Raw genomic sequence first — 27,932 nt, forward strand, 5'->3', positions numbered from 1 at the left:
CTCTCTCTCTCTCTGCTCCTTGCCCACTCACACAGTCTCTTTCTCTCTCTCAAAAATAAATAAACATTAAAGAAATTAAAAAAAATAGAATATGGAATTTGAAAAGTCACAGGTGAACATATACAGTGTGATTTCATGTATATAACATCTAAAAATTTTTAAAGTTTATTCATTGATTTTGAGGGGGGAGGGGCAGAGAGAGAGAGAGAGAGAGAATCTCAAGCAGGCTCCTTGCTGCCAGCCCACAGCCCATCGTGGGGCTCGATCCCACAAACTGTGAAATCATGACCTGAGCCTAAATCAAGAGTCAGACATTTAACTAAGCCACCCAAGAGCCCCTATAACATTTTAAAGTAAGTAAAACCAAATAACACATTGTCAAGGGGATGACTATGTGGGTGTTAAAACCATAAAGAAAAGCAAAGAAATAATGAACACAGAGCTCAGGATGGCGACATCTCTGTGGAGGGAGGAGGAAGCCACCGCAGAACGGGATGACTCTTCTGAGGTCCTGCGTGTGTTCTGCTTTTTAAGCTGGGTGGTGGGTACAGGGAGCTGTTCATTTTACTATTTCTTATTATTTTTAAAAGTTTATTTATTTTCGCGCGTGCATGAGAGAAAGAGCACAAGTGAGGGAGGAGCGGAGAGAGAGGGAGAGAGAGAATCCCGAGCAGGCTCCACGCTGTCAGCACAGAGCCCGACGTGGGGCTCGAACTCTTGGAGCTGAGACCAAGAGTTGCACGCTTAACTGACTATGCCACCCAGACGCCCGCGTTTTACTATTTTTAAACTGTACACATGCATCTTACACATCCTTTTGCATACGTATCTTGCCGCAAAGATGCCGTTTAAAAGAATGGGACGTGAAGGTGAAGGGCGTTCTGTTGCACAGAGAAACAGAAACGCGGCGCTGTTATAGGGAGGGGGTCGAGGCAGGGTCGGGGTGTTTTCGGTTCTGCTTTTAGCCAAGAAACCACGGAACGTATTTTATGCTGCTAGGAGATGACCCAGTGGAGAAAGGGAAATGGGTGTCATGTGACAAGGGAGGAGCTGGCCTTCGGGAACAGTAGAGACTGCCTCCCATGGTGACAGGGATGGTGATTCTGAGAACTAATCCACGTGTTTGCAGATTGGGACATTGGAGGTTGGGAATTAATAGGAAACACATATGCTGGTCTCCGCCCCTGTTCTGGACACAGGACTCCTGAAACTCTGGTAAGTTCCTACGTGGTAAGAGAACTAGGGGCACCTTTAGTTCTACCAAGGCCACTCGGGGGTCGGGGGGAGTCCTGGACGGCTCCTGGATGTGGGCTGGTCATCTGAAAGGCCAAGCCATGACTAGAAGCTTGGGGTTTTCATCTCCCCCTCCACCCCCACTTATCCAGAGAAGGGGGAGGGGCTGAAAAGGAGGTAATGATCCATCACACCTTCCTGAAGAATCCTCCATAGAAATCCCAATGGTACAGGGTTTGGAGAGCTTCAGGGGGTGGACGTTTCCACATGAGAGAGGGTGATGCACTCCAGCCCCACGGGGACAGATTTCCTGCGCTCATGACCTTCCCAGACCTCACCTTATGTATCTCTTCGTGTGGCTGTTCATGGTGTCCTTCATCATGTCCTTTAATACCCTGAGGTCTGTGAGCTGCTCTAGCAGGTGCACTGGACTCAAGGAAGGGGTCGTGGGAACCTCTGATTTGTAACCACGGGAACCAGAAGTTGTGGTCACTGGGGACACCTGCAGTGAGCGGAGCCCTGAACTGGGGGGGGGGGGGTCTGGCACCCTCTCCCGGCACCTGGCGTCAGCACTGACGTCCATCGCAGGACACCCTGCCGGTGTGGCACAGAATTGCTCGGTGTGGGGACCAGACGTGTCAGAAGTGAGATGTTCTGTGACAGTAGAGGCGCACAGGGGATGCTGGAGCCCGGGTCTTCCTAACAGACCCAACTGCCCAGGTTGCTTTTGGACTCAAAGATGCACGCAGTGAGGTTCTGGGCTGATGTGGGCGAGGGATCAGCCGTGATGGGACGTAAGGTGTCACCCGGGGTAGCGCCAGGCTCCCACGGGAGCTGCGTGGAGGGGACCAAGTGGTGGATCAGCCGCTGGGGCTGGACCTGCCAGGCCATGACAATGCCAGAGAGAGGGGCCCAGGCGTGGAGTGTCCCGACCTGGAGCTGATTTCACTGCTGGCCGCGGACTGTAGGGCCGAGCCTCCCGCAGGGTCTGGTGCTCGCTGAGCCCGGACGTCAGGAGGTGGTGACAGGCTTGTGGCGAAAGAGGGACTGGGACACGGACAGTGGTTCTCAACCAGGGACTGACCACCCACCCCCTGGGGACATTAGACATGGCAGGGACTGGGGGTGGGGAGTGCTCCGATTAGTCCATAGTCTACAGATGCCACATGTGTGACAGGAAGGATGGTCTAGCACAAGGGACTGTCTTACCCAGTGGCAACAGAGCCCTGGGGAGAAACGCGGGGAAAGGGTGTGGGATGCGTCACCCGTGTGGGTGACGTCCCTGGGAATGGATGAGGACAGGACTGGGGTGGAGGGGAAGACAGGCAGGAGGAGGCGGAGCACTGGGGAGCTGGGAGGGAGGAGGAGGAGGTCTGTGGAAGCAGCCACGAGGGGTGGGGGTGCACACTCTGCGGGGGGCACGCCTGCAGGGGACAGTTGGGTTCACGTGAGGCGGAGAGGCCAGGAGACGTTTGAAGACGTGAAGGCTACTGGGGCACTTGCCTGTGGCCAACGGGGGTGCCCAAGGAGGATGAACAGCAGGCCACGCTCAGGGTCATGGGGGGGTGCAGACTGGGGCAGGGCGGCCCACGAGCTGGGACTTGGGTGACACACTGGCTGGGCTGGCCGTGTGCTGGGTGCCACCCTGGTGGCCCCTCACAGGGGGGTGGACAACAGCTCAAAGCACAGTCCAGAATCCTAGTGTGTGGATCTGGGGCTTCCTGTTAGCAGCTTGGACGGGGTCAAGTTTATGCTTCGCGCTTTTGGATTGCTCCTTGAGTAACTTAGATGAATTCCGTCAAACCCAGGAGACATTCAGAAAACCATACCACACCTCTTGAATTTTGGAGATTCAGTCGCCAGGTGTTGCAAACATTCATGCGTCTGACGACACCTGCCGGACAGTCACCTCTAAGCAGTTCTCACCTCGGTGGGCAGAGGGGCTGGAACCACACGGAACAGAGTCCTGAGGTACAGGGCAGGGCTTCTCAGACTTTAGTGCACGGGAATCACCCCAGGGTCTTGTCAAATGCTGGATCTGATCAGCAGGTCCTGGGTGGGCCAGCAAAGCAGTGTGTTTGAATGCAAGGAGAAGCTTTGTGATGGGCTGGGTTGAAACGTGGGCGTTTCCTACGCCGCCCGTGTGGTCTTGGGCTAATCGCCCCTCGGTTTTTGTGCAAAGCAGGAATCATGTATGGCCTGCCTAGGCTGTTGCGATGGTTGAAGTAATGTGGGTACAGTGCCCAGTGCTGCCCCGGGGAGTACACAGCAGGGGCACAAGAGTCCCTTTACTCCATTGTCTTGGCCACAAAACCCACTGCCTTTTCAGACTCCAGATGACAACTTTTTGTATTTGTGGGGATGCTGGTCTTCTGAGGATGGTCAACTACCTGCCAGGGGCCATGGCCATGGCCTCCCTGTGATGCCTGGTGGCTGATCCTGGGGAAGAGGGAGGCAAGGGTGTCCTTCTGTCTTTGATTAGGGCCGAGTCTGGCAGCCCTGAGTGCCTTCGTCTCTCCTATTCCAGTTTGGCGATCTGAAAATCCGTCCCCATTTGGATGCATGATCACTGGCCACATGGACGGAGGGTCCTAGGTGGACGGAATAACTTTTCCTTGTCTAAGTTTTCGCCGCTCTGCCCATATGCCTTTCCCAGTGCAGAGCAAGCACAACAGGTCGTTTCTCCCTCCCTCCGAGGGGTCTGGCTTCGAAACTTTGCCAACTGTATTCCCGAGTCCACCTGCCTGCAAAGCTCTAAGGACAGCCTGTCAAGGCTGGTGGCTCCCTCTGTACAGATGCAGCCCCAGAAGCACCTGGAGGTTGCCCAGGCACCAGCTCCCACCGCTCTCTGGGAGTTAGGGGTGTGAGGAAAACAGCCTGGCAGCCAGGCTCCCCTAACTGGGCCCATGAAGTGGCCAGGAGTGTTTTGTAGGACCAGGCAACTGCTCCTGAATGAGGGGGTCAGGGAGGAGCTCAAGGTACATAAAGGGCTCTACTCCGCTCAACAGCCTGGGACCAGAACATTCCTAATTGGGGTCACAGAGCCCTCCTCATCAGGAGGCGTGCCCGTCTGGCCTCTGGAAATGAATGTCTCTGTGATGAACTTGAGAAGACCCTTCTTCTCATTAGCTTTCCCCCGTGGCCTTGACAAGAAGGGAACTATCCACACTTTCCAGTGTAGGGTCTAGGGGTGATCTTTGGGAGGATTTTCTTTTGGGGGGAAGGATCAAAGGCACTAGTCTGAGAGGGCTCGGCAGTTCTCTGGGTTCAGAATCTGTAAGGAAAGAAACTGCCCACGTCTCATGTGACTCTTGGAAAGTATAGCACGAAGCCATTTATCTTTATCAATGTATGCTTCTGCAAACTTAGAACAAGGTCAACGTCTGGGTGATGAGAGCTTCAGGAGCAGATAGTAAGGACAGTTTCTCAGTGTATGTGGCATCTCTTCTGCAGCCAAGACCAGCTGCTTTACCAGATCTGAGCTTGTGGCCAACTTGTTATAATCTTTTCTTTTTAAGTTTATTTTCAGAGAGAAGGAGCACCAGCGGGGGAGAGGCAGAGAGGGGGGAGAGAATCCCACGCAGGCTCCCCACTGTCAGCACAGAGCCCGATGTGGGGCCCGATCTCACGAACTGGGAGATTGTGACCTGAGCCAAAATCCGGAGTTGGACGCTTAACCAACTGAGCCCCCCACGTGCCCTGCGAATTGTTATAATTCTATGAGAACCTATTTAGATCGGGGTGGGGGTTCTCTTCCATCCCTGTGGCTGTGTTTGAGGGGAGAACAGATATGTTCTAGATTGTTCCTTCTTAGCAGATCATGGACAGGCACTGACCACAAGACTGCCAGTTTGTTTAACGACACTTAATTCAAGAGAAGTTTTTGAGCTAGTGGAAGGGAATACTACTTGGCTAGGTACAAAAAGGCCAGTGGGGAAGGGGGAAGGGTCGGGCCGGAGGTGAACAGAAGTGGAACAGGTTCGTAGGAAACAGGGAGTCCCAGCACCCTGGCTTCTGCTTGCTCGACGCCTCATGTGCGTGCACACGTGCGCGTGTGTGTGTGCACACAGCGGGGGCTATTCCTCTGTGGGTCTCCCCTCCGCACTCTGGGTGGACAGCAGAGGACACGTCTCCCTTCTCAGCTTGCTTTCATTGCCCATGAGCAGGGGCTGACACACTGCCTGTGAGGGATGTGGCTGTCCTCTGTGGCAGTGAAGGAACCGGGCCCTAGACTTGGGCCAAGAGCAATCATGTGAGTAGATACACCGGGGCTCACAAGATGGCTGACCATGTCTGCATAGCAGATGGGATCCTTGGTTTTATTTTTTTTGAGAGCGAGCAAATGAGCGAGGGGGAGAGGGAGAGAGAGAGAATCCCACGCAGGCTTCGCACTGTCAGCGCGGGGCTCGAGCCCACCCGATGTGGGGCTTGAGCTCACCATTAGATCATGACCTGAGCCGAAGTCAGATGCTGAACTGACTGAGCCACCCAGGTGCCCCAGGATCCCTGGATTTTAAAAGTTTAGCTCCCACCCCCCCCCCCCCCAACACAAACACATAAGAGTTCGTGGTCTGGAGGTCAGAAAGCACTATAAAACGTTTCTTATAAAAGTATTTTTTTTAATAAATCGATGTATTTCAATGTTGTTAACATGATAGCCCAATGCTATATATCAAGGTAGCAAAAGTGAAATTCCTGGTATTTTTTTATATAAACACTATGAATGACAGTACATTTGCATTCAACTTCACAAGAGATGATCTTCAGGTTCATGAAGATTCTTTAACAGCTGTAACACCTTTCAAACAGCGAAGATGTGTATCGAGTGCGGAGACAATGCAAGTCTAACAACTGAGCTGAGCCCTAAAACCACACTGAAGGGAAAACGGGACACGATGGCAGGATGGCCAGCTTGCCGAACAGAACCCGAAGAAAACACAGCAGGTGTCAAAGGTATGGAGTATCTTGCAGAAACCGAGCCACAAGAAGACGCACACGTTAGAGCCCTGAAGCAGCGAATGTGTTTCTACCCGTTTTGTGATGGAGGGAAGCCGTGGAAACAGAGGCCCGAGCTGCCTGTAGTGTTGTCTCCTCGTGCACACGGTGCCATCGATCGGCTAACACCAGAGTTCCCTGCTCTGTGCAAATAAATGCTGGTGAAGGGAGCCTGTGCCAGAGCCGTGGGTCAGAGCAACCCCGGCTGGGCTTCAGGCATCACTGTGGCATCACCGCCTCCTACAAGGCCAGAGGCCACGTTCCAGAGCTGACGCCCCCTTCTCAGGGTGGACAGACCCCCCCCCCCAACCCACCCAAGGGCGTTGCAAACACCGCTCCTGACCCTCCAACACTCTATTTCTGTCCAACCCACTGTGAGAAACGCGTTTCGCTCGGTGACGATGACAGAGTCTCTGACTCCATCCCGTCACGTGTATCTTCACGACTGGGTCTTTCTGAGCAATTGCGAGAACACAATTCTTTTCCTCCAAGGGCAGGGAGATGCTGGTTAAATGCTAGTTAATTAAGTCCAGTCTCAATTTTGAACTGCAGCCTGGAACGGACTTAAATGAGATTTTCTACAGTGAAGACATTTCTGTATCTTTCAACCTCGAGTACAATTTAGGCTGCGGGCAATCTCACGCCCAGAACCGTATCTGCCGGCTGCCAGCGTGACAACGGGCCTCAGGCCGCCGTGGATTTCTCTGAGGACCCTTTACGCTATTTCTAACTCCGGATGCTGAGGAGAGGAAGTATGACGACAATGAAATCACGTGTGCTGAGGCGCTGGGTTCTGGGGACCACAGTTGGGGGTTCTGGGCTACGCACCAGGGTCTCACTGACCGCCGCCGCGAGCAGCACAGACTTCGCTCGCGTGTGCCAGAATGGGTTAGAGAAAACGGTCCTCCACCACGTGCTTTACAAACACTCCCCAGCAAACCGCATCCAACGCTTTTCATTGACCCGGGTTTCGGCGACAGGACTGTCCTCCGAACAAGGACACCTGCCCAAGTCTCAGTGTCGTGTTCTGAATCTCGTTCTCGGGCCCGGACCAAGCCTACTTCTCACAAAGATCAGATGCTCGTCTCTTCTTGCTGTCACATCTCTTAAACGGGTGCTCTGCACCCCCTGAAGAACTGAGAATACAGCCGTAAAGGCTTTCCTCTCCAGAAACAGAACAGTCAAAAGCATAAATTAGGTTAAGTGGCTTCATCTGCCTCAGGTCACAGCTTATAACCCAAGGTTCCGGTTTCCCCTCGAACAGGGTGTGCTTAGGTTGATACAATGAATCAGAGTCAGCTGATGGAAAAGTTAAAAATGTCCTTTACTGAAAGATATGTATCTTTACAAAGAGAAATAGCAAACAATCCGATCTAGGAGTTTAAATAAAAGGTGGTGACTTTAAAACTAACAATATATATAAAGCTGAAGTCACTGCCTTGGATAATTTATGCGCTCACCCAATATTCTATGTAGGACATTCATTCTTAAGGCAGAAAAATTGAATCTGACATGTAGTGACTTGGCTCTTACATCCAAGGGTCAAACTGGGAGTAGATGTGAGCAGACAGAGTCCTTGCTAACGAGGACTTATCTATCGGTGGTGACAATTTCCTTGTGGGAGGAGGTCACGTAAGAGACACACACTTGGGAGAACAGAAAAAGATGAGTTTTAAGACACACAAACATCCTTTAACGAGAGGTCAATGAGACTAGGTTTTTCTACTCTGAGGTCAAACTACCCCGGAACGAAGCAACAGGACTCCGACGCGCTCCGTCTGGTTACACGAAGTGTCGGGATATCAAATCGTGAACTATGTGGAGGGCGTTACTTCAGGCTCCAGTTTTCAAGGTCTAGTATAAAAGGCAGCCTGAATAGTTCAAAAGCAGTTGAATGTCAACTCCTGCTGCTACTCCCGCCCCGTCGGCGAAATCGTGTGCAGGGAGGTCAGTCTGTATTAAAATAATCGATGAAGCCCCCAACACGTGTGCAAAAATACCCCTCGGTTCCTAGCAAGACTATCTCAAACGAAAACCATCCTAACGGCAGAATCAGAGGCGTCATGGGACGGGCCGGCCCGCCTGGGGGGACAGGTGTCAGGGGTGCAGGCCCCTGCCTGGCAGAGCCTTTCCCGCAGACCCGGGCCCCGAGCCCTTGGGCTGCGGGAGCTTCTTGGCCTCGGTGCCCAAACGCGAACAGAACCACACGCGAACCTAAACGACCCTTCTGGAGCAGGTAGTGGTGGCCAGAGCCGCTCAAGCGCCCTTCGTGTGCCGACTGCGGACGCCGTGGCTCTGGAAATTGTCGCAAGTGGAGGAAGGTGATCCACCGAAGTTCCCGAGACGTGAAGGCTGTCTTCTTTCACGGTGGCAGGAGTCCATGCAAGGTTTGTAAACAGCGATACAAAATACTGTAAACATAACTTAACAGAGCTTGTAGAAAACAGAAGTAAACCCCAATTTACAAGTGGGTAAAAAAAACCGAGGGCGGCTTCGTACAAAGTTCTCCCTCCTGCGCCAAGTGATTCTTTTGATTACAAATATAATCCTGAGCTGAAAAACTGGGATTTGGGGGAGAGCCATCTTTGCATACAAAATACCCAAAGGATGCTTCTTACTCTCTTACTTTTCTCTGGGGACAGTCACCGGTCGGAGACAGTTCTGAGGGTGAGACTTGGGAGACCTTTTATAGTTTGGTGTGGCGCCCGGGTCTGGAGCCCGCCGAGGGGCCGGCCATGGAGGCGGCCGCGGCCGCATCCTCGGCCTCCTCCAGTTCCTCCTGCAGCTCCTGGCTGACGCTGGACTGCAGGGCTGCGGGGGTGAGCCACTCCTTGGGGAGGCAGCTCTGGAGGAAGGGGATGCAGGAGCTGAAGTAGGCCAGACGATTGATCCAGCGAGGAATCTCCTTCCCGCAAAGAATCTACGGAGGAGAGAGGGGGCGGTGTCAGGTGAGCGAGGTGAGGGTCCCCGGTCCGGTGCCGGGGTGGGGGCAGGGGATGGGCAGGCGGGGTGCGGGCTGAGGGTCCCCGGTCTGGTGCCGGGGGACGGGCAGGCGGGGTGCGGGCTGAGGGTCCCCGGTCCGGTGCTGGGGGATGGGCAGGCGGGGTGCGGGCTGAGGGTCCCCGGTCCGGTGCTGGGGGACGGGCAGGCGGGATGCGGGCTGAGGGTCCCTGGTCCGGTGCCGGGGGACGGGCAGGCGGGGTGCGGGGAAGCACACAGGCCGGGATGACAGGCAGCCGCCACCTCCGGAGGCTTGTCAAGTGGCTCACTTTCTCCACCTACAGCATCAAGCTAATTCCGTTTGGCTCCCTGCAACTGCTTTGAGACTCCATGTCAAGTGCTCCAAACAACACAGCAGGGAAGCCTTGCTGACACAGGGACCAGAGTAACACGCTCCAGACGGTCAGAGCGGCCGGTCTTGGGTATCCTCCCTGCCGTCAGTTGTCCCCTTTCACAGATTCTTTCCTACTTCCATCCAGTCTCCGCCACCCCATTTGTCCGGGCCTGCGTTCTAAACCGTTACTTCTTGTGTTGGTCGAGAAAGAAACGTCTCCACGGATGCAGACCTGGCTTTGCGACTCTGCGGTCAGAACCAGGCTGGAAGGCCAGGCTGAGCTTTCGTCCACAGATTCTGCTAGGGGTGTGGGGGTGCAGGCGTGGGGCTGGGGGGATTCCCTCCCAGCTGACGGTCTGCGGCGGCTCTCTGCCCACTCCCCATCCCTACCCTGTCCTTAGAGGACTCTGGGCAATAACCCACACCCTCGCCAATCTCAAACAGTAAGAATCGGGTCTTCCACAACTAACTTCACTTTTTTGTTTTTTAAAGTTTATTTATTTTTGAGAGAGAGAGAGAGAGAGAGAGAGAGAGACAGAGAGAGAGACAGAGAGAAAGAGAGACAGAGAGAGACACAGAGAGAGACAGAGAGCACAAGCAGGGGAGGGGCAGAGAGAGAGACAGAGACAGAGAGAGAGAATCACAGGTGGGCTCCACAGTTAGCATGGAGCCCGATGCAGGGCTCGAACTCACGAACCACGAGACCATGACTTGAGCCAAAACCAAGAGTACGACACTTAACCAACTGAGCCACCCGGACACCGCGGACCTCACTCTTTATCACCCTCCTTCCGGTCTGCAGACAACACGGGGCTGGCTTACTGTGTCCCTGCTTCATTGTCCCCTTGGTAGTCCTGCCTCCAGTCGTGTCAAAAATCATGATCCTGACATCATATCTGAATTGATGACCTTGAAAAAAGGTTTCAAAATATCTTATGCTCCCAAATTAGCTAAAATGTAAGTAAACTGGTACTTGCAATTAAGCAACCATGTAGCTTTCCTTCCTAAAGGGGTTAGCCTTACAAGACAAGTTACATTTCCTTTAATACGCAGTTTCTGTCTTAACAAGTGAGATGGCCTCACTCGAGGGAAGATGGCATGTTTTGACCAAATCCGATCAGCTGGCCCGGCAGCACAGAGAGGTAGAGAGTACTTAAGAATACTTGAGTATGTCCATGAACTACACCTGGAGGAAAGCCGAGCAATGGACCTTACACAACACCATGCCCGTCCCTCTGCGCTAAGAAACACGGGGACATTTCATGTATTTTATACCCACAGCACGTTCAGGTATCTGCATACCCGAAGGCTGACCACAGAAGAGGCGACGAGGGATATTTAGGTTAACGTACAGCCACCGCTGACTCGTCAACAGCCACTTCCTTCATCCTGCTTCCGAAGTCCTGGTTTTACTCAGCAGGCACCCTCCCTTCTTCCCACGTCCATGTGCTTCCTGGGAGGCTGACTTCATCCCAACCGGGGTGTGTGTGTGTGTGTGTGTGTGTGTGTGTGTGTCCGTGCCCTGATCAGGCTACAACAGAGGACAGCAAACTACAGCCTCCTGATTTCATAGGTGAATGCCCGGGAGCTGAGTTCTCCACGGCAGAGTGCTGTCCGTGACCAGTCCTACAGCCTAAAAGATCTCCTGCCCGGCCCTCTCAGAAGTGTGCTGGTCCTGTACCAAGCCAGCGTCTGTAAACTTTGAGTCCAGACCCACCAGTGAGTCATTCAGCATCAGACTGTAGAGAGGTGGGGTAATTGTGACACTTGTTTTAACGTGTTACGTGTACATGTGTGTTTAGACCGGGTCATGGTGTAAAACATATTTCTTACTGTGGGTAGTGGTTTATGTAGCAAAATTACTTTTGCACTTAAGCTTCAAGCAGTGAGTCCCCTGCTAGAGATCTCCCCCAGAGACACGCTGGCAAAATACGAAGAGATGTATGTAAGGGGATATTCATCACAGCACTGTTGGTAACGGCACGAATGGCCACCCCGGTCTTGTTCCTCATCTTTTCCCCACTGAGTATGATGCGAGCTGTGGGCTTGTCCTCTACGACCTTCATTATGCTGACGTACGTCCCCTCTATACCCACTTCGTTGAGAGTTTTATCAGTGGACGCCGAATACTGTCAAATGCCTTTCTGCTGCTACTGAGATGACCGTATGATTCTTTTTTCTCATTTTCTTCATGTGGTATATCGCACTGATTGGTTCGCGATTGTGGAACCACCCTGCACCCCTGGGATAAATCCCACTCGATCACGGTACAGAATCCTTTCGACATATTGCTGAATTTGGTTTGCTAATGTTTTGTAGAGGATTTTTCCATCTTTGTTCATCAGGGATACCAGCCCGTGATTTTTTTTTTTTTTTTTTTTTTTTTTTGTAGCGTCCTGGTCTGGTTTTGGTATCGGGGTGAAGTTGGCCTCGCAGAATTTGTTTGGAAGTGTACTCATCTCCTTCATTTTTGGAAAAGTTTGAGGTTAGGTATTACACCTTTGCGTGGTAGTCACCAGTCAAGCCGTCTGGTCATGGACTACTGTTTGCTGGATTTAACCTCCCTAGTAAATTGGTCAGATTTTCTACTTACGATAGTCTCGGGAGACTGTATGTTTCTAGGAACGTCTGCTTCTCCTTGGTTGTCCAATCTATGGACAGAATTGTTCGCCATAGTCTCTAAGCTCCTTCGTATTTCTGTGGTGTCAGCTGCGATTTCTCGTTCACTTTTGATTTATTTGAACCCTGTCTCTTTTTTCCTTGGTGAGTTTGGCTGAAGGCTTGTCAATTTTGCTGATCTTTTTCAAAGAACCAGCTCTTAGTTTCACTGATCTTTACCACTGTCTTTTTAGTCCCTATTCATTTCTCCTCTGATCTTGAGTACTTCCTTCCTTCTACTAACTTTGGGCTCTGTTTGTTCTTTTCTAATTCTTTTGGTGGAAGGTTAGGCTGTTTGAGATTTTTCTCATGAAGTCAAGTATTTTTAAATCTGGGAGGAGGGGAAATTCACGACACTTAAAACACAACAAAAACCTCTTGATTGCTTTTGGAGAAGTGAGCTGTGCCAGCGGTCCCCCAGACCAGCTCCTGGTTAGACTGTGACGTGCCAAGAAACCCACGGGACTGGGTACACAGCTGCAGTCGCGGCTCTCATTTACTACAGGGAAATGGACGAAAAGTGCAGAGGAAACCACGCACAAGCTGTCGAAGGGCCTCTCCCCATGGAGTCACACAGGATTCACTCAGGTCCGCTCCACAAGGAGGGGCGACAACACATGTGAAATGTCCACCAGGGAAACTCACTGGACACCCAGCATCCAAGGTTTTATTTGTGCCTGTTCATGTAGGCACCTGCTTCTCAGCATGTGCCAAGATTTGGGGTTCCCTGGAATGGGAGCAGGTGTCTTGCAGAAATCACGCCATGCACACAAGGTCAGGCCTGGTGAGCTGTCCTTCCATCTTGTGACTGTTGGCGGCCCTTCCGAAAGTCAAGTTCTCAGATGCCATCCAAGGCCTCAGTCTTTTATAGGGACAGCAGCCTCTGACCCGTTTTAACTCTTTTTCTACACCCCCCCCTCCCCAAACTTAGCCAAGCTGTTCCAGCAAATATTACCAAAGGACCCTACACAGCAGGGTGAGGGCAACCTGGAGTTTTGATTTCAGTCACACCTTTTAGGGCTCCTGGACCTAGCCAGTTAGAGCAAACCCCACTAAAGCAAACCCGTAAAGGCTGACTTTAGAAAGCCAGGTGGCTTCCACCTGAGTTTTGGTGGGAACCCTCTTCACCTGGACCGAGGTGGGGTCACGAGAGGGCACCCACACAAGAACCAATCCCAGAGGGCACACGTGACACCCCCAGAACGGGAGGTTTACAGTGTGAGGGCCCCCAAGCAGGGCACGCATGGGTCAGGCAGCACCAGTTGCAAGGCCCCCAGCGTGCTTCCTCACTGGCAGTGAACACCGTGGGACTCGCTCGAGGATGAGGATTTTTGTCCCCCCAAAGCCAGTAGGCTGAAATCCTAACCTCGAACTTGACCGCTGGTGGAAGTGGGGAGCCTGGGAGGTGGGCAGGTCATGAGGGCCCAGGCCTCACAAATAGGATTGGTGCCCTTACCAGGGATCTGACAGCCCCTCACTCCTCCCGCAACCTGAGGCCAAGGCAAGAAGCGGCCTAGGACCTCACTAGAAGGCTGCATCTGCCAGCGCCTGGATCCTGGACATGAGAAGGAACGGTCTGTTGTCTCTTAGCCACCGGGCCCGTGCTGCCCTGTTACCGCTGCCCAAAAGCACTGACAGGGCTTCCGAACTGGCCTGAAAGATCAGTCGTATCTTGGAGGGTCTGCCCACAGACAGACCCAAACAGTTCTGTCCGTCCTCGAGACCAGGTTATCGGCCTCCACTCTGTGCGGCAGGTGCGGGAACAGCCTCTCTGCTGTGTCAGCACTGTCGCTGGCTCGCAGGTGAGCAGCCTTGCGGATCCAAGGTGCTCGCAGCAGCTCAGAAAGGCAAGACGCAACGGCTGGTCTTTAGGACGAGGGGAGGAGCAGCATCGAGAAACAGGTCATGAAGGCCGCCTCCCTGCCCGCACGCCTCCCCAGGTGCCAGGATTTTGGTTTTCGCGGTCACGAAATCAGTGTGCGCCGTTTGGCAATCCTAACTTTACGCTTTAAAAATTATCCTTTACTCTCATCTGGACTTTTTTTTTTTTTTGGTCTGGAAAGGACATATATGAGAACAGAAGCTGTCACTGGAAAATATTTTTATGTGACAAACTAGATGGACACATCGTTATCAGGCACTGGTCAGGATGAAATCCTGAGTTTGCAGAAGATTTCACAACGGGTTTACAGGTCACCCCTCCTTCCCCCTGACCGTTTAGCCTGTGAAGGCCCTAGGGAGGAACACCCCAATTCCGTGGCTGCTGCATTTGGTGACGGCTCTGCCTCACTAAGGAGCGCAGGGGGAGTGGGGGGAAGGCGGTCTGGATGCCCCCCTGCTGCCACCACTGCAGCAGCCGAGGGGCCCCGCTCTCCCCCACTTGCGGGTTTTGGCAAGGATCCCTGGTTAGCGACACGGGGCCGAGCGGCTGGGCACAGGGGGCCCTGCTGGGGAACGAGCCCCTCCCGGGGCACACCTGCATGCCACCTGGACGGGAGCGTTCTCCACGACACTTTTGTGGCGGAGGGCTCCGCGGACAGGGGTCCAGACCCGCAAGGGTCCCCAAGGAGGAGGCCGGTTCCTGGGCCCGCACCTGCTTTCAGTCTGGCCCGGCGTGGAGCAGACAAGGGCGGGTTTCGGCCGACAGTCTGGTGCAGGCAATCGGGATCGTGATTTCAGGATTTTGAGAAAAGGCCAGGACAGTAATGAGTGAGTGAACATGGTGCACAGCTAGGGAGCCACGTTTCTAAGATTAAGCAACTGAGGTCTTCCTAGGCCCCTTTCAAGACCAGCTGACAAATAAACACGTCCGGCCGGAAAATCCTCACCTCCCCGCCTCAGATAACTGACAGTATAAGGGCTAATCAGTATCTAAAAACCTCGTTTTAAAACCCCGAAGTTCATCTAGAAATTGTCTCTCTCTGTACGTCGTCTGCCTTTAGAGGCTGCGAGAGGCAAAAACCCTATAAAAAATCCCAGTTGTGGAGACAGGCGTTCGTTTAATAATTGAGACTTAAATCCACCCACTCTGCGGCTGCAAGAAGTGAGAGAGCTGTGTCCACTAACGCGTTTTCTCCCAGTATTCCCGAGACGGTCCCTGCATCCCCTATACAATTATAAGCACGAGTCGTTTTACATCAACTCCTATCGTATAATCACAAAATACAAAGCCATTAAAAAATTCCCCTTTTCTTTCCTGACTGGGAATTTCTTCAAACCCCCAGCAGTAAATTTAGCCAAGACAGTTTGTTGTTCCAGCTGTCGGGGGAGGGCTGAGCTGGGAGGGGGTGGGGGCTCAGTAGCAGGGCCCCCCTGTCCCCCTTCTGACCTTGCTCCGGCCCCAGGAACGATTTCATCATGCCCCCATCCACTCGGAGGAGGCAGCAAATAATGGTCAGCATTTCGGGCTCACCCACAACTCCACTTGGGGAATTGGGGGGCTTCCCTTTTCTCTTCCTGCCCGGAGAGGGAACGAAGCTCAGGCATCACCCGGGCTACACGTCCCTGCCTCACGTCAGCTGCCTGGCTAAAACGGCCAGGTGTCCTGGGGCTGCATCTGTCATTCCTAGTTCCACAGGCCACTTCCCCACTCACAACGGACGGCAGCTGCCCCGTCTGCACACCGAGGACACGGGACTGGGTGCCATCCAGGATCTCTGCCGATTCTCCCACTCGATGGATCCCTGAACGCGTCTCCGGCAGATGGGGTCAAGGAGGCCTGAACCTTCTCTCGTTCCTGGGGAGCAACCGGGTCGCCTCCGTGGAACTGGCGTATGCACGAGCCTGGGGGTGCTTCTGTAACTCCCATGTCGGCACAATCACTCGCGAGAAGATTCTGACTCAGCCGGCCGTGTGGGGGTGGAAGCGACGTGAATCTTGCGTCCTACCTGCTGCAGGTCCCAGGGACCCATTCCAGGCCGCACGCAAGCCCGGGCCTGTCCAGAGCCACGCGGGAAGGGATGAAGACCACCGGGATGGCAGCTCGTTCTGTCCCTCACACCCTCCGGTTTCTGCAGGATGGGACACTGCCCTGCCACCAGCCGCCACAGGCCAACAAGCGGAGAAGCTGTCTCAGGGCTAGCGGATTCTCCAGCCCTTATCTCACAGTCTCATGTCTTCCCTTTGGTTTCTGTTTTCAGGTCCTGCAATTCTCAGGTCTCCTGGCTTGGGAGTCCAGAACAGGGAAGGCAAGTAAGCGCCTGTGGGGTGTTCTGTTGGCAGAACGAAATTTCAATGACCGCAGAGATGGACGGCTTGTTAATAATTTTAAGCGCCAGGGAGAAAAATCATACTGGCAACTAATATAGAAAAAGAAGAATCTTGTGGCTAAGTAGCAGAAGTGGTTCAGGCTTTAATTTCTTTCTTTCTTTTTTAATTTTTTTAGCAGTGGAGACTTTTTTTTTTTTTTTTTTTGAAGTTTATTTTGAGAGGGAGTGAGAGAGAGCAAGGGCACATGTGAAGGGGGGTGGGGTGGGGGGAGAAAGGGCAGAGAGAGAATCCCAAGCAGGCTCCACACTGTCAATGCAGAGCCCAATGCGGAGCTCAACGCAGGGCTCTAACTCACCAAACGTGAGACCGTGACCTGAGCTGAGATCAAGAGTTGGACGCTTGGGGCGCCTGGGTGGCCCAGTCGTTTGAGTGTCCGACTTCGGCTCAGGTCACGATCTCAATGTTCCCATGTTCGAGCCCAATGCTGGGCTCTGTGCTGACAGCTCGGAGCCTGGAGCCTGCTTCAGACTCTGTGTCTCCCTCTCTGTCTCTGCTCCTTCCCCGCTCATGCTGTCTCTCTCTCTCTCTCTCTCTCAAAAATAAATAAACTTAAAAAAAAGAGTTGGATGCTTAACCAACTGAGCCACCCCGGTGCCCCAGCATTAATTTCTTTAAAGAGGAAGTTCAGGTTGGAAGGGAACGGATTAGGACAAGAAGGGACGATTATCAGCGCTCACCCTCCCCGCAGCGAAGTCGTGAATGGGGTCACAGTTTAACGCGGTGCCCACTCGGAAGCCACCGACCTCGGGAAGGCCACTCAGATGAGGCAAAGAACCAGAATGCCACACTTCACACAACACGAAGACTCGGGAAGACAAGGAGGAAACGAGCAAAGGAAAGAGCAGTGCAGTGGGCACACCAGCGGAGGTTCTGTGCCTGAAGGAGGCAGGGTGACAGCGGAGGGCGTGTGCCTGAAGGACCGCAGGGTGACACTTGCCTCCGACAGCGCCGAGGAGAAGTGGTTGCAGTTCTTGTGCATCAGGTGGTAGGCGTTGCCCTTGTACTCCTTGCCCAGCTCCTCCACAATCTTCTCTATGTCGTCCTCCAGGAAGTCCGTGCTCCCTAAAACTACAGCTTCTCTTAAAGAACGAAAAGGAAAAGAAAGAAAGAGAAACCACAGCTGTGTAAGTTTCAGGTATGGAGAAAGAGCGTGTTTCAAGACTCGCTCATTTCCAGGGATATTCTGACTGGTTAACAGAGCGGAGTTAATGCACTACGACTAGAAGGTAAATGAGATACTTTTCCATATTGTGTTACTTGAGCTTTTGCATTTCTACCATAAACTCTTAAGTCTGTTACTTCTAAATCATACCAATGCAAACTTGGTCATTTTCTTTAGGAAGCAGTGTGTCATATACTGAAAACGCACAGTCCCGTTATTTTTACAAGCACCGTGGAAGCAGCCAGGTTACTGCAGACCCAAATCATGCTGCAAATATTCCTGCTCAATTATACTGGCCAGTGAAGAGCTGGCCATAATCTCATTCAGAAATAGTCTTTTATGTTACTGGCTTCTGTGCCACGGAGACACAAACTACCAGACAACTACAGTTTTGTTTTTTTTTTTTTTTTAACAGCATTATAAAAACCAACCAACCAACCAACCAACCCCCAAATTAAAAACCAAACACCCTCCACCCAACCCCCACCCTGGAAAAGACAGACATGATATCCAACAGAAAGCAGAAGTTAAGTCAGATACAAATTAGGCATCCAAGAAAACTACAAATACCTAGAAAACCCTTTCATCTAGCAGTCCTGCCAAAAGGGACACCTGAGGAACAGACTCAGGACGGCACTAGAGCAAATCAGTGACAGGCTGGGAGAACCATGAACTTAGTAGTGATCGACATGGGTAGTAGCTCTACCCTGAATTTCAATGTTAACAACCTCATTTCGCTATTTTCCACTTGGCAAGTTAATGATTATAGGCCCAGAAGGTTCTTTAGAGCTCCTTGAAACTAAGGTTCTAAGTATCTCTTCACATACAAACCTTAACTAAGAAATGGGAATTTGGATCATTAAGCATTCAAATTCTCGGTAAGGTCCAGAGTATTTTGGTTTCTTGATAGGCGTACTGCATGCACCTTAACAATAGCTTCTCAGCTAATCAACTGTTCGGGTATTTCAAATGTATCAACAGTATCCCTTTCATTGGGAAAAATGAAAAGATTACAAAAAAAAAAAAATCCTACCATTTCTTTTTCTCTTCATGCATTTTATGAAAAAAATTTTCATTTGTTTGGAGTACAGTTGACACGCAACGTTACGTTAGTTTCAGATGTACAACACAGCGATTCTACATCTTTGTATGCTGTGCTTGCACTCGCCAGGAGAGAAAAGAGGTTTCTAATAGTGTCAGGTAGGTCACAGCGACCCTTTCTTCCATCTCTCTGCACGGGAGTCTGAGGGGGAAGCTATCACTCACATACACACGTTTTCTAAGGCAGAATCCAAGTTACATACTAAAGTAAGAACATTTCTAAAGTACACAAAATAACTCACGTGGGTCCTGAAAAAAAGCAAAAGACTAGGTTATTTCAGGCACTTCATCTGGCCGATTCTCATCTTTACACAAACTCCGATAGGTTCGACTTTAAAATAAATGTCAGCAACTAAAACAGCGTTAAAGAAACATTTTAACTTCCTAGATTTTAGTCTACAGAGTGACTTCCATAGGCCTGAAAACAAGCTTTGGCACCTAAGACAGTGTAATAAAAATTATCCTCCCTACTTACTTAAATTTAAATGTTTCTCCTAGTTCAGAAGCATTTCCTGGGGAAATTTCAAATATTCCAGAAAAGGGGTAAGGATGGCCACCATAAGCAAATTCTGAAAAGAGAAAACTCATGATTTTTAGTATTTATCACACAAAACTTAACCAGAATGCTGAATTAGCTTTAATAAATGATGAGGATAATAACGACACCATCTAAATATTTTCCAGTTTATCAATGCTTTCACAAATATCTCAGTCTCGTTTAGCTGTTACGTGTAACAACAGTCGATACAAAAGGCCTGATTCTGGTAAACGAAAGACACTCAAAGGTGACCCTGACTCGTCCCCTCTCGTTGGCAGGAGGAGGGTGACTATTGCAGGTGACCATGGTCTCTCTGCCCATGTGTCGTGCCAAAAGACATGGGCGGTCAGTTCTGCACTTTGCCACTTTCCAAATTGAAGGCATCAAATTTCAAACTCAACACTTTACTGGAGAAACTGACTAACAGTAATGAGCTTTCATGGCTCATGGGTTGAAGGCTCTTGGTTTATCTTTGAATAATGAAACATTACCAAACCTGGAAAACTGAATTCAATCCCCCTCATTCAAGAAAACAAGCAAGCTGCCGAGTTAACGTATACACCTCTCCACACACACTCTCGCGGAAGATCTTTCAGCTCTGCGGGAACTACTTGTACTGAAGGATCATGGGATATAAACTCTCATCCAGAACAGAAGCGGAGAAGGAAGGAATTCAAATTTCTGGTATGAGATATTTAGATATTTAAGTGGCAAATCTTAGTGGACTTACTTAAAAAATTACAAACGTTTAAATTAATCTCATCTCTTAAAATTTATTAAATCTAATCGTGAAAGGTCTTAGAACAAAGCATGGGTGAGAACAAGGCACATACCAAGTTTACTTTTGATTCAGACCTTCCAGAAAAAAAGCAAAAGTCTGGATAAGAAAGTGTTTGGCATTCAGTTCTGAAATACACATTAAAACTTATCTTAACGATAGGACTTTATAATAAACCTTGTCGATAATCAGGTTGGATATGGAAAGATTATGTTTAGATTTTTAACTTCCTCAAGTCCATTAAGGAAAGTCACAGAGCCATTTATTCATCTGTTCAAGAAGCGTCATTTACTTTCAGGAAGATATCTGACCTTAGCTTTGCTAAACTTATACGAACATGTTTCGAACCATGTTTCTGAAGACTCCTGAATCATTTGGTGGAGGGGCGCAATGATTAGACAGGTAACAGAATAATGACTGGCACGTAAGAACACCTGGGTTCAAGTCCTAGTTCTAAGAACTATTAGCAGCTGATCTGATCTGACTTCCAGCTGATCTGAGCTTTGGTTTCTTCGCTTGGAAAATGGAGAAAGCGCCACAGGCCCACATGTCTTTCTCTACTTCACAGCAACGGGATCAAGCGGTTCACAACTTGGTAGCACTTAGAAAACTATAACACCAGAGATTCAGTTCAAGGGGAAACACGCAACTCTGGCAAAAGCCAAGTCAAACAAGGGTGCAAACCCACAGATGACGAGGCCACCCGCAATAACACGTAGTGACCGCTGACTCTTTGGGCAAGAGCCTCCTTGCTTTTGGGGATTATCTGGGAAACAGACAGACAGTGCATGCTTCCAACTCACATGGAGCTTAAATGGCACATCTTTATAGCGAACGTGTGATACACTACGCTGCACCCAGAAGCGGCTGGTGTGGAATGTAAGAAAGGGACAGGAGAAGCACCACACCGACCCAGGTAGGTAATGGAGCCTCTTCCTTGCACCAGCTACAGCAGGGATGCGGTCTTCACGGGGAACTCTGGGTGGACTGCAACGCATATTCTCAGGGCCCGCACAAAGGCCGCCTGACTGAAGCACGTGACAGACATTTCTGCTACGGGGTGAGTTTAGGATTCAAAATAATGTATTTTTACAACCCCGACGAAACTGGAAATGTGATCCGTCTTATGCAGATCATTACTGCTTACAGCTTGACCTGGAGGATATTATCCTGCACCAGCAGCGGGAATTAGAACAAAGGAAAAAGCTGTTAAAAACAAAGCTGCTTGGTTTGAGTGGCTCCTGTCATATTTATCATAATTAAGGGCAATGAAGAATAAAAGGGCTTGGGCTAATGACAAAGGCCATCATTCTTGAGCAAAAAGCTAGATGGAACCAGGGGCAGGATTTGCTCAGTGATATTTTCCAACCTTATAACTACACACTTGCAAGTCTCCAAAAACAAAATTTAATACTGAAATTCCCTCAGGAAATTGGTATTTCAAGTATGACACTCTAGCACCAATACTCTTCCAACCAGAATGACGGTTTTTCAAAGCACAAGGCTTCTTAGGAACTCCAGTATTTGTCAGAGCAAAACTGTGGCGGTGAAATAATCCAAGAAGCAACTGCTTTTTAAGCCGCTGTATTTGGGAGAAAAGATAACTCAACGAACGTTATGTTCATGAACTTGAGTACTTTCTCCTCAAATGCATTCAACTCTGGGCATTTTCTCAGACTGCAGTACAAAATGTGGAGATATTTTCTTCTACTTTCTGCAGTAATGTATGGAAGCAGTTGCAAAAAAAGAGGAGGACCTATAGTGATGATTTTGCAAGCGCTTTAAGAGAAAACAGTCTTCAGAAAGCCTGTTCACACGGTGGGTACACGTACCTCTGCCGTATACTTCAATTCCTGAATGAAAAACTCCAATTCCGATGGACGAGGTGTATTCATTCATCCAGTACTAGGAAAAAAAGGAGAGATTCAGAATATCTGTTCGTTTAAAACACAGCGCCACACGATAGCAATTATGACCCCTAAGTCCTTCACGGAACATCTAGGTCTTTCTAAGTCCATTTCTCAGTATTTTTCCTTCTGGCCTCCAAACGCCGTGATAAAGGATGGTCCAATCTCTGCACCTCTGCTGGTACTATGAATGCCTCCATTTGCAAAGGCTTAGAGCGTAAACCATAAGACCTAAACCTGGTCAGGTTGGGGGGAAAAACGAATATAAAAGCTCTCCTGTGACTTAAAAAAAAAAAAAAAATCACATATAATTTATGCTTTCACATCTATTTTTCTTCTAGCTTCAGCTTTTCCTTCCATTCTCTGGTGAGCTCCCTGAAGACCGGGAGATGTCTTACTAGTTTTCAAAAACACTTGAAAAACACCCATATGGCATTTCTGTCCTGGCTCAGTCCGAAGCTGGATAATGATAATATAGGAACAAATAAGAAGAGGCACAAAGGCTCCCACAACCTTCTTACCGTCGGCAGGAAGAAAACATTCCCAGAAAAGGTAGTATCTGAACTGGGTTTTTAGGAACCAATGAAATTTCCTCGGATAGAAAGTGGGGGGTGGGGGGGTGGGGGATGGGATGGGGCATAGGGGGATGGGGAGAAATGTCTGGAAGAGTGAAGGGAGTGCACCAGCATCGTGATGTGAATGCTGGGGGTGACCGCGGAGAAGCACAAGGACTGGAAAGGGTCTACCTAGAAGAATCGATGAGTCAAGAGCTCATTAAACAAACACTTAGGCGGCACTTAACAGTGTTACAAACCCATTAGATTTCTTCCAGGTTTAGAGGATAATTTGTCTTTAATTTTTCTGGGTTTATTCAAGTTTTACCCTTGGTTCCAGACCCCTAACCAGTTTCTCCCAGACCCAGGGGAGCGCACATTCACATACATTGCCGCAGGAAGCATAAATGGGCAAAATCGATTTATTTTGTCTTAAAATGTACCCGGAAGAAAAACGAAGCAGTAATAAGCAAGGGATATTTGAAAAAGAATAAGGAACTTTCTTATCTAGATATTGATACATTCATTAAACTGCTTTAGAACAAGATCCTTGCGTACATAAGAATCTGGTGTATGATAAAGTTGGTGTTTATGATTAACGATAAAGGATGAACTATTAAAAATGTGTTGACAAAATACATTATGCATAAAGATACACTTCATGTACCTAAGAATTCCAGTGTGCCTAAAAATAACCATAGAGAAGAAAATAAAATAGATTGAAAAAAAATCTTAACTGAGAAAAGATGACCTAGATAAAAGCAAAACTTAGAACTTACACCGGAAAACCACAGACGTTCGACAAACATTTCCAACTTTTTATTGGGTAAAACCGCATGAATGACATCAAAAGATAAACCACACACAGGGGGGCAAATTCGTAACACTCCATAGCAAAGGTTAGAATGAGCTGCGTCTTCCTCTCTGAAAGATTCTCTTTGGTTCCTGAGTTTTGACAGCAAGTCAGGAACGTCGTCATCTGAATCAGTTTGATTTTGGATACAGCAGTGAGGGTACATATAGGAAGGGATTTCTCAAGACTTTATCAAATCTACGTAATTCCAGAGTTTAGGTAGCAGAAATTCAGACCACAAAGGATACAGTGTACGAAAGCTCCATTAAAAAAATAACCCCCATGGACAAGTGAGAAATCACAGTAGAAATCAGTGGCTAACAAACATGAATGAACATTCTCACTAGAAAACAAAAAAATATTGATGAAAACAGTAAGCTACCATTCTTTTCTTAACCCATCAGATTGGCAAATATAAAAAATATTGCTAAATATTGCCGGTGTTGGTAAGGGTGTGAGGAAGCTACTGCAGAAGTGTGAATCAATGACAGTTAATTAACCATTCTACCTCTTGGAAATCTATTCTATAGAAATACTTGAACATATGCAGAGACATACTCCAGGATATTCACTGCAGCTGTCTAGAATACTGAAAACCTAGAAACAACATAAATACCAGTTACGGTAAATCCGTAGTATAAACTATCATACAGCTCCTAAGAGTGAGGTAACTCAGTACAAAGGGACATAAAAAGACACATAAAGTAAAACACCAAGTCACGATGTGTTATCTGTAGCATGGTCACATTATTTGCAAAATAAATAAATACGCCCTTCGCGCATGTTTACACGCTAAATATGGAAAAAATACAACAAAACTGCCATCAACTACAGCAAAAGAAAGTTTGAAGGATACAGTTCAATCTCTGTTCACAGTTTGGGAAAGGGGCGTAGCTACAGCAGGGGCGGGGGGTGCAGTATAAAGGGATACTTTCATTTTTACCTAAACATTTGAAGACAGTTATTGAGGTGTCATTGACAATGTTACACGAGTTTCAGCTGTGTAACACAGCGATTTGATATTTACACACACTGTGACATGGTCCCCCTAGTAAGTCTGGTTCCCCTCTTTCACCTTACAATGTTATTGATGTACAATACATCCCAGGGAGCTATTTATTTTATAACTTGAAGTATGCACTCCTTACTCCTCTTCTCCCATTTTGCCCTCCCTTTCCCAAAGACCCTCCCCTCTGGCAACCACCACCCTGTTCTCCGTAAGTCTGGGTTTTTGTTGTTTTGTTTTGTAGATTTCACACATAAGTGAAAGCTGGCAGTATTTGTCTCTCTCCGTCTGCGTCTGCGTTATTTCACTTCTAATACACTCAAGGTTCATCCGTGCTGCAAATAGTAAGACTTCATTCTTTTTTATGGCTGAGTAATATTTACATGCTATACTACTCATATGGCTGAGTTCTCAATCAGTCAATCAACCACATTTGCTTTAGCTGTTCATTCACAGATGCACAACTAGGTTGCTTCCATCATCTTGGTTACCGTAAATAAATCTGCAATGAACACAGGAATGCACGTATCTTTCTGGATTAGTGTTTTCATTTTCTTTGGATAGATACCCAGAGTACTGGAATTGCTGGCTTATAAAGTTGCTCATGTTTTAATTTATTGACGAGTCTACATACTATTTTCCATGGTGGCGGCACTAATTTACAGTCCTACCGATAATGCAGGAGGGCTCCCTTTTCTCCATATTCTGTTATTTCTTGTCAGAAGAAATACCTTGTCAGGTAACAGCCATTCTGACAGGTGTAAGGTGAGATTTCATTGTAGTTTTGATTTGTGTTTTCCCTGATGATTGGTGATGTTGAACATCTTTTCATGTACCTGTACGTCTCTGGAGAAACATCTATTCAAGTCATCTCCCCATTTTTTAATCAGACTGTTTTTTGCTACTGGGTTGTGTCAGTTCTTTACATATATTTCGCCCACTCAGCGGGTTGCCTTTTCATGTTGCTGATCATTTCCTTTACTGCACAGAAGCTTTTTAGTTTGATGTAGTTCCATTTGTTTATTTTTGCTTTTGTTGCCCTTGCCTTTGGAGTCAGATCCAAAAAAAACATTGGTAAGACCAGTATCAAAGAGCTTATCACCGCCTATGTCTTCTAGGAGTTTCATAATTTTAGGTTTTACATTCAAGCCTTTAACCCATTTTGAACTGATTTTGTATATGGTGTAAAACAGTGCGCAGCTTCATCCTTCTGCACGGAGCTGTCTGGTTTTCCCAGCACCATTTATTAAAGACACTGCCCTTTCCCTATACTCTATTCTTGCCTCCTTTGTGGTAAATCAACTGACCAAAAAATGCACGGGTTTATTTCCATGCTTTCTACTCCTTTCTACTGATGTATCTGTCTGTTTTTATGCCAATATCATACTGTTTTGATTACTAGAGCTTTGTAGTATTTGAAATCAGGGAGTGTGATAGCCCCCAGCTTTGTTCTTCTTTGTCAAAATTGGTTACTCAGGTCTAAAATCTGTTTAGAATTATTTCTAGTTCTGTGGACAATGCCACTGGAATTTTAACAGGGACTGCACTGAATCTGTAGATTGCTTTGGATAGCATGGACATCTTAACACTATTAATTTTTTCAGTCCTTGAGGACGAAATATCTTTGCTTTTTACTTGTCTCCAATTTTTTTCATGAATGTATTATAGTTTTCAGTATATAGGTCTTTCACCTCTTTGACTAAATTTATTCCTAGGTATTTTACTCTTTTTGATTCAACTGTAAATGGGACGCTTTCTTGATTTTTTCTTCTGACAAGTCTGTTACCAGTATACAGAAACACAACTGATTTTTACATATTAATTTTGTATCCCGCAACCTGAGTTTTTTATTAGTCCTAACAATTTCTATATATGGTATCACGTCATCCGTAATAGCGGCCGTTTAACTTCTTTCTTTCCAATTTGTATGCCTTTTATTTATTTTTCTTGCCTAATTCCAGTTATATGCTGAATAAAAGTGGGGAGAGTGGGCATCCTTGTTTTCTTCCTGATTTTGGAGAAAAAGGAGGAGGTTGGTGGAGAACGAGGTTTACCGGGCCTCAAAGTATCGTACCCCACATTTCTCTGAATTATAAGAAAAAGAAAGACACCTTTGACAATATGAAAAAAAATATGGTGAATATCTTATGTGGGTCATTGAACAGAATCACCAACAGCTGGACACACCGATGTTACATGCCTCCTGATGTGATAAAATAGAAAGGCCACAACATTTTCTTTGCTGGTTTTGTCAAGATATGTTTAACATATCGTATGCTTCCTTAAGGAAAAAAATCAGTAAGCCTGGACTACGGGATATTCTATAAGTAACCTGGTCTTTTCAAAAATAGTGACATAAAAGTCAAAAGAAGAGTGGTTATTACTCTTTAAAGAAGATGAAAAAGATACGACAACTAAAGGCAACGAAGGAACCCTGACTGCATCTTACATTAAACCCCCGTCTTCTTCCCCAAGACTTTATTAGGGGAAATAATAACGAATGGGAAAATTCTTGGGTGTCGTAACAGTACTGTGGTTAGGTAGAGAGAATGCCCTGTTAGGTAGGAAATGCATGTTCAAGTATTTTGAGATGAAATGCTATAATGTTTGTGACTTAACTCTGTGTGGGTGTGAATGCGGGTATGTGTATGTGTGAGAGAGGGTCTGAGAAAGCAAACGTGGTTAAAAATTGGTGACTCCAGGTGAAGAGTATACAGACCACTCTTCTTTCCAGTTTTCCTTCTCTGAAGCCATAAACATTTTCAAAATAAAAAGTTAGGGGGAACTAAAGAAAATGATCTGGTTCTCGCCTCCTTACAAGAGAAGAGAGGCTTTTTCCATTTTTCTTGCTATCCTCCTCCTTTCTCTCCCTTTTCAGAGAAAGAGTAGAAAACACCACAAGGGGATCAGCTAGCCTGCACACAGTTTTTGCTAGGCTTTTGCAGTCACTGGCTGGTTTCCTTTTCTCTAAGACTTAAACTGCCTTTTCCATTTGAAAAATTCCATTGTTTATGCTGTTTGGAACCAATAATTTGGTCTGTGTACTGTTGATTTCCTTAACAACAGCACCGACAGGCTTTTGTTCTGGAAGCAGACAGCTCCGCTTTAAATGTGACCTTTTCTCTTTTTATAGAGTAGCTTCTCTTTCAAAATATAGAATATTCTCCACAGAGATATATCCAAAATGGTTTGTCTGCGATAACTCAAAAGGGTTTACACTCTTAGGAAACGAAACATTTATTTCCATTTAATGTCTAGTATCGCTTAACTTTAACAATTTATCTTTTAGGTGAGCAGTAAATAGCTTTTTCCAAAAGTGCTTTTATAATAAATTTCTATAATGGGAATCTAAATGCTTTATTAACGGAAAGGCTTTCACAAAAATAAAAATCATACACAAACGGAGACTTCTGGCCAGGAGTTAAGACAGGGAGGGCAAGGAGGGGAATGCACTTGCCAGGGTGGGGATCTTGAACTCAGATCTTTTATTTTCTGCCCTTTCACGACTGAAAATAACCTCTCCGATGCTTAGAACTCCTTTAAG

General features: G+C 48.0%; 1 protein-coding gene across 4 annotated transcripts in view; it reads right to left on the reverse strand.

The window, feature by feature from the left end:
- Positions 1-7,528: 7,528 nt before the first annotated feature.
- The window catches only part of DESI2 (desumoylating isopeptidase 2), a 45,491-nt gene continuing 25,087 nt past the window's right edge, over positions 7,529-27,932 (reverse strand). For all 4 annotated transcript variants that reach the window (XM_047840602.1, XM_047840603.1, XM_047840601.1 and 1 more), the window contains exons 2-5: positions 21,901-21,973; positions 19,228-19,321; positions 17,427-17,568; positions 7,529-9,148 (exon numbers count right to left, since the gene is read on the reverse strand). In XM_047840602.1, coding sequence (XP_047696558.1) covers positions 8,915-9,148; positions 17,427-17,568; positions 19,228-19,321; positions 21,901-21,973 — 543 coding nt within the window. In that variant the 3' untranslated portion in view covers positions 7,529-8,914. The remainder of the gene's footprint in view (positions 9,149-17,426; positions 17,569-19,227; positions 19,322-21,900; positions 21,974-27,932) is intronic.

The sequence above is a fragment of the Prionailurus viverrinus genome, chromosome F1, assembly GCF_022837055.1.
Source record: "Prionailurus viverrinus isolate Anna chromosome F1, UM_Priviv_1.0, whole genome shotgun sequence".
In the NCBI taxonomy this organism is placed as follows: Eukaryota; Metazoa; Chordata; class Mammalia; order Carnivora; family Felidae; genus Prionailurus; species Prionailurus viverrinus.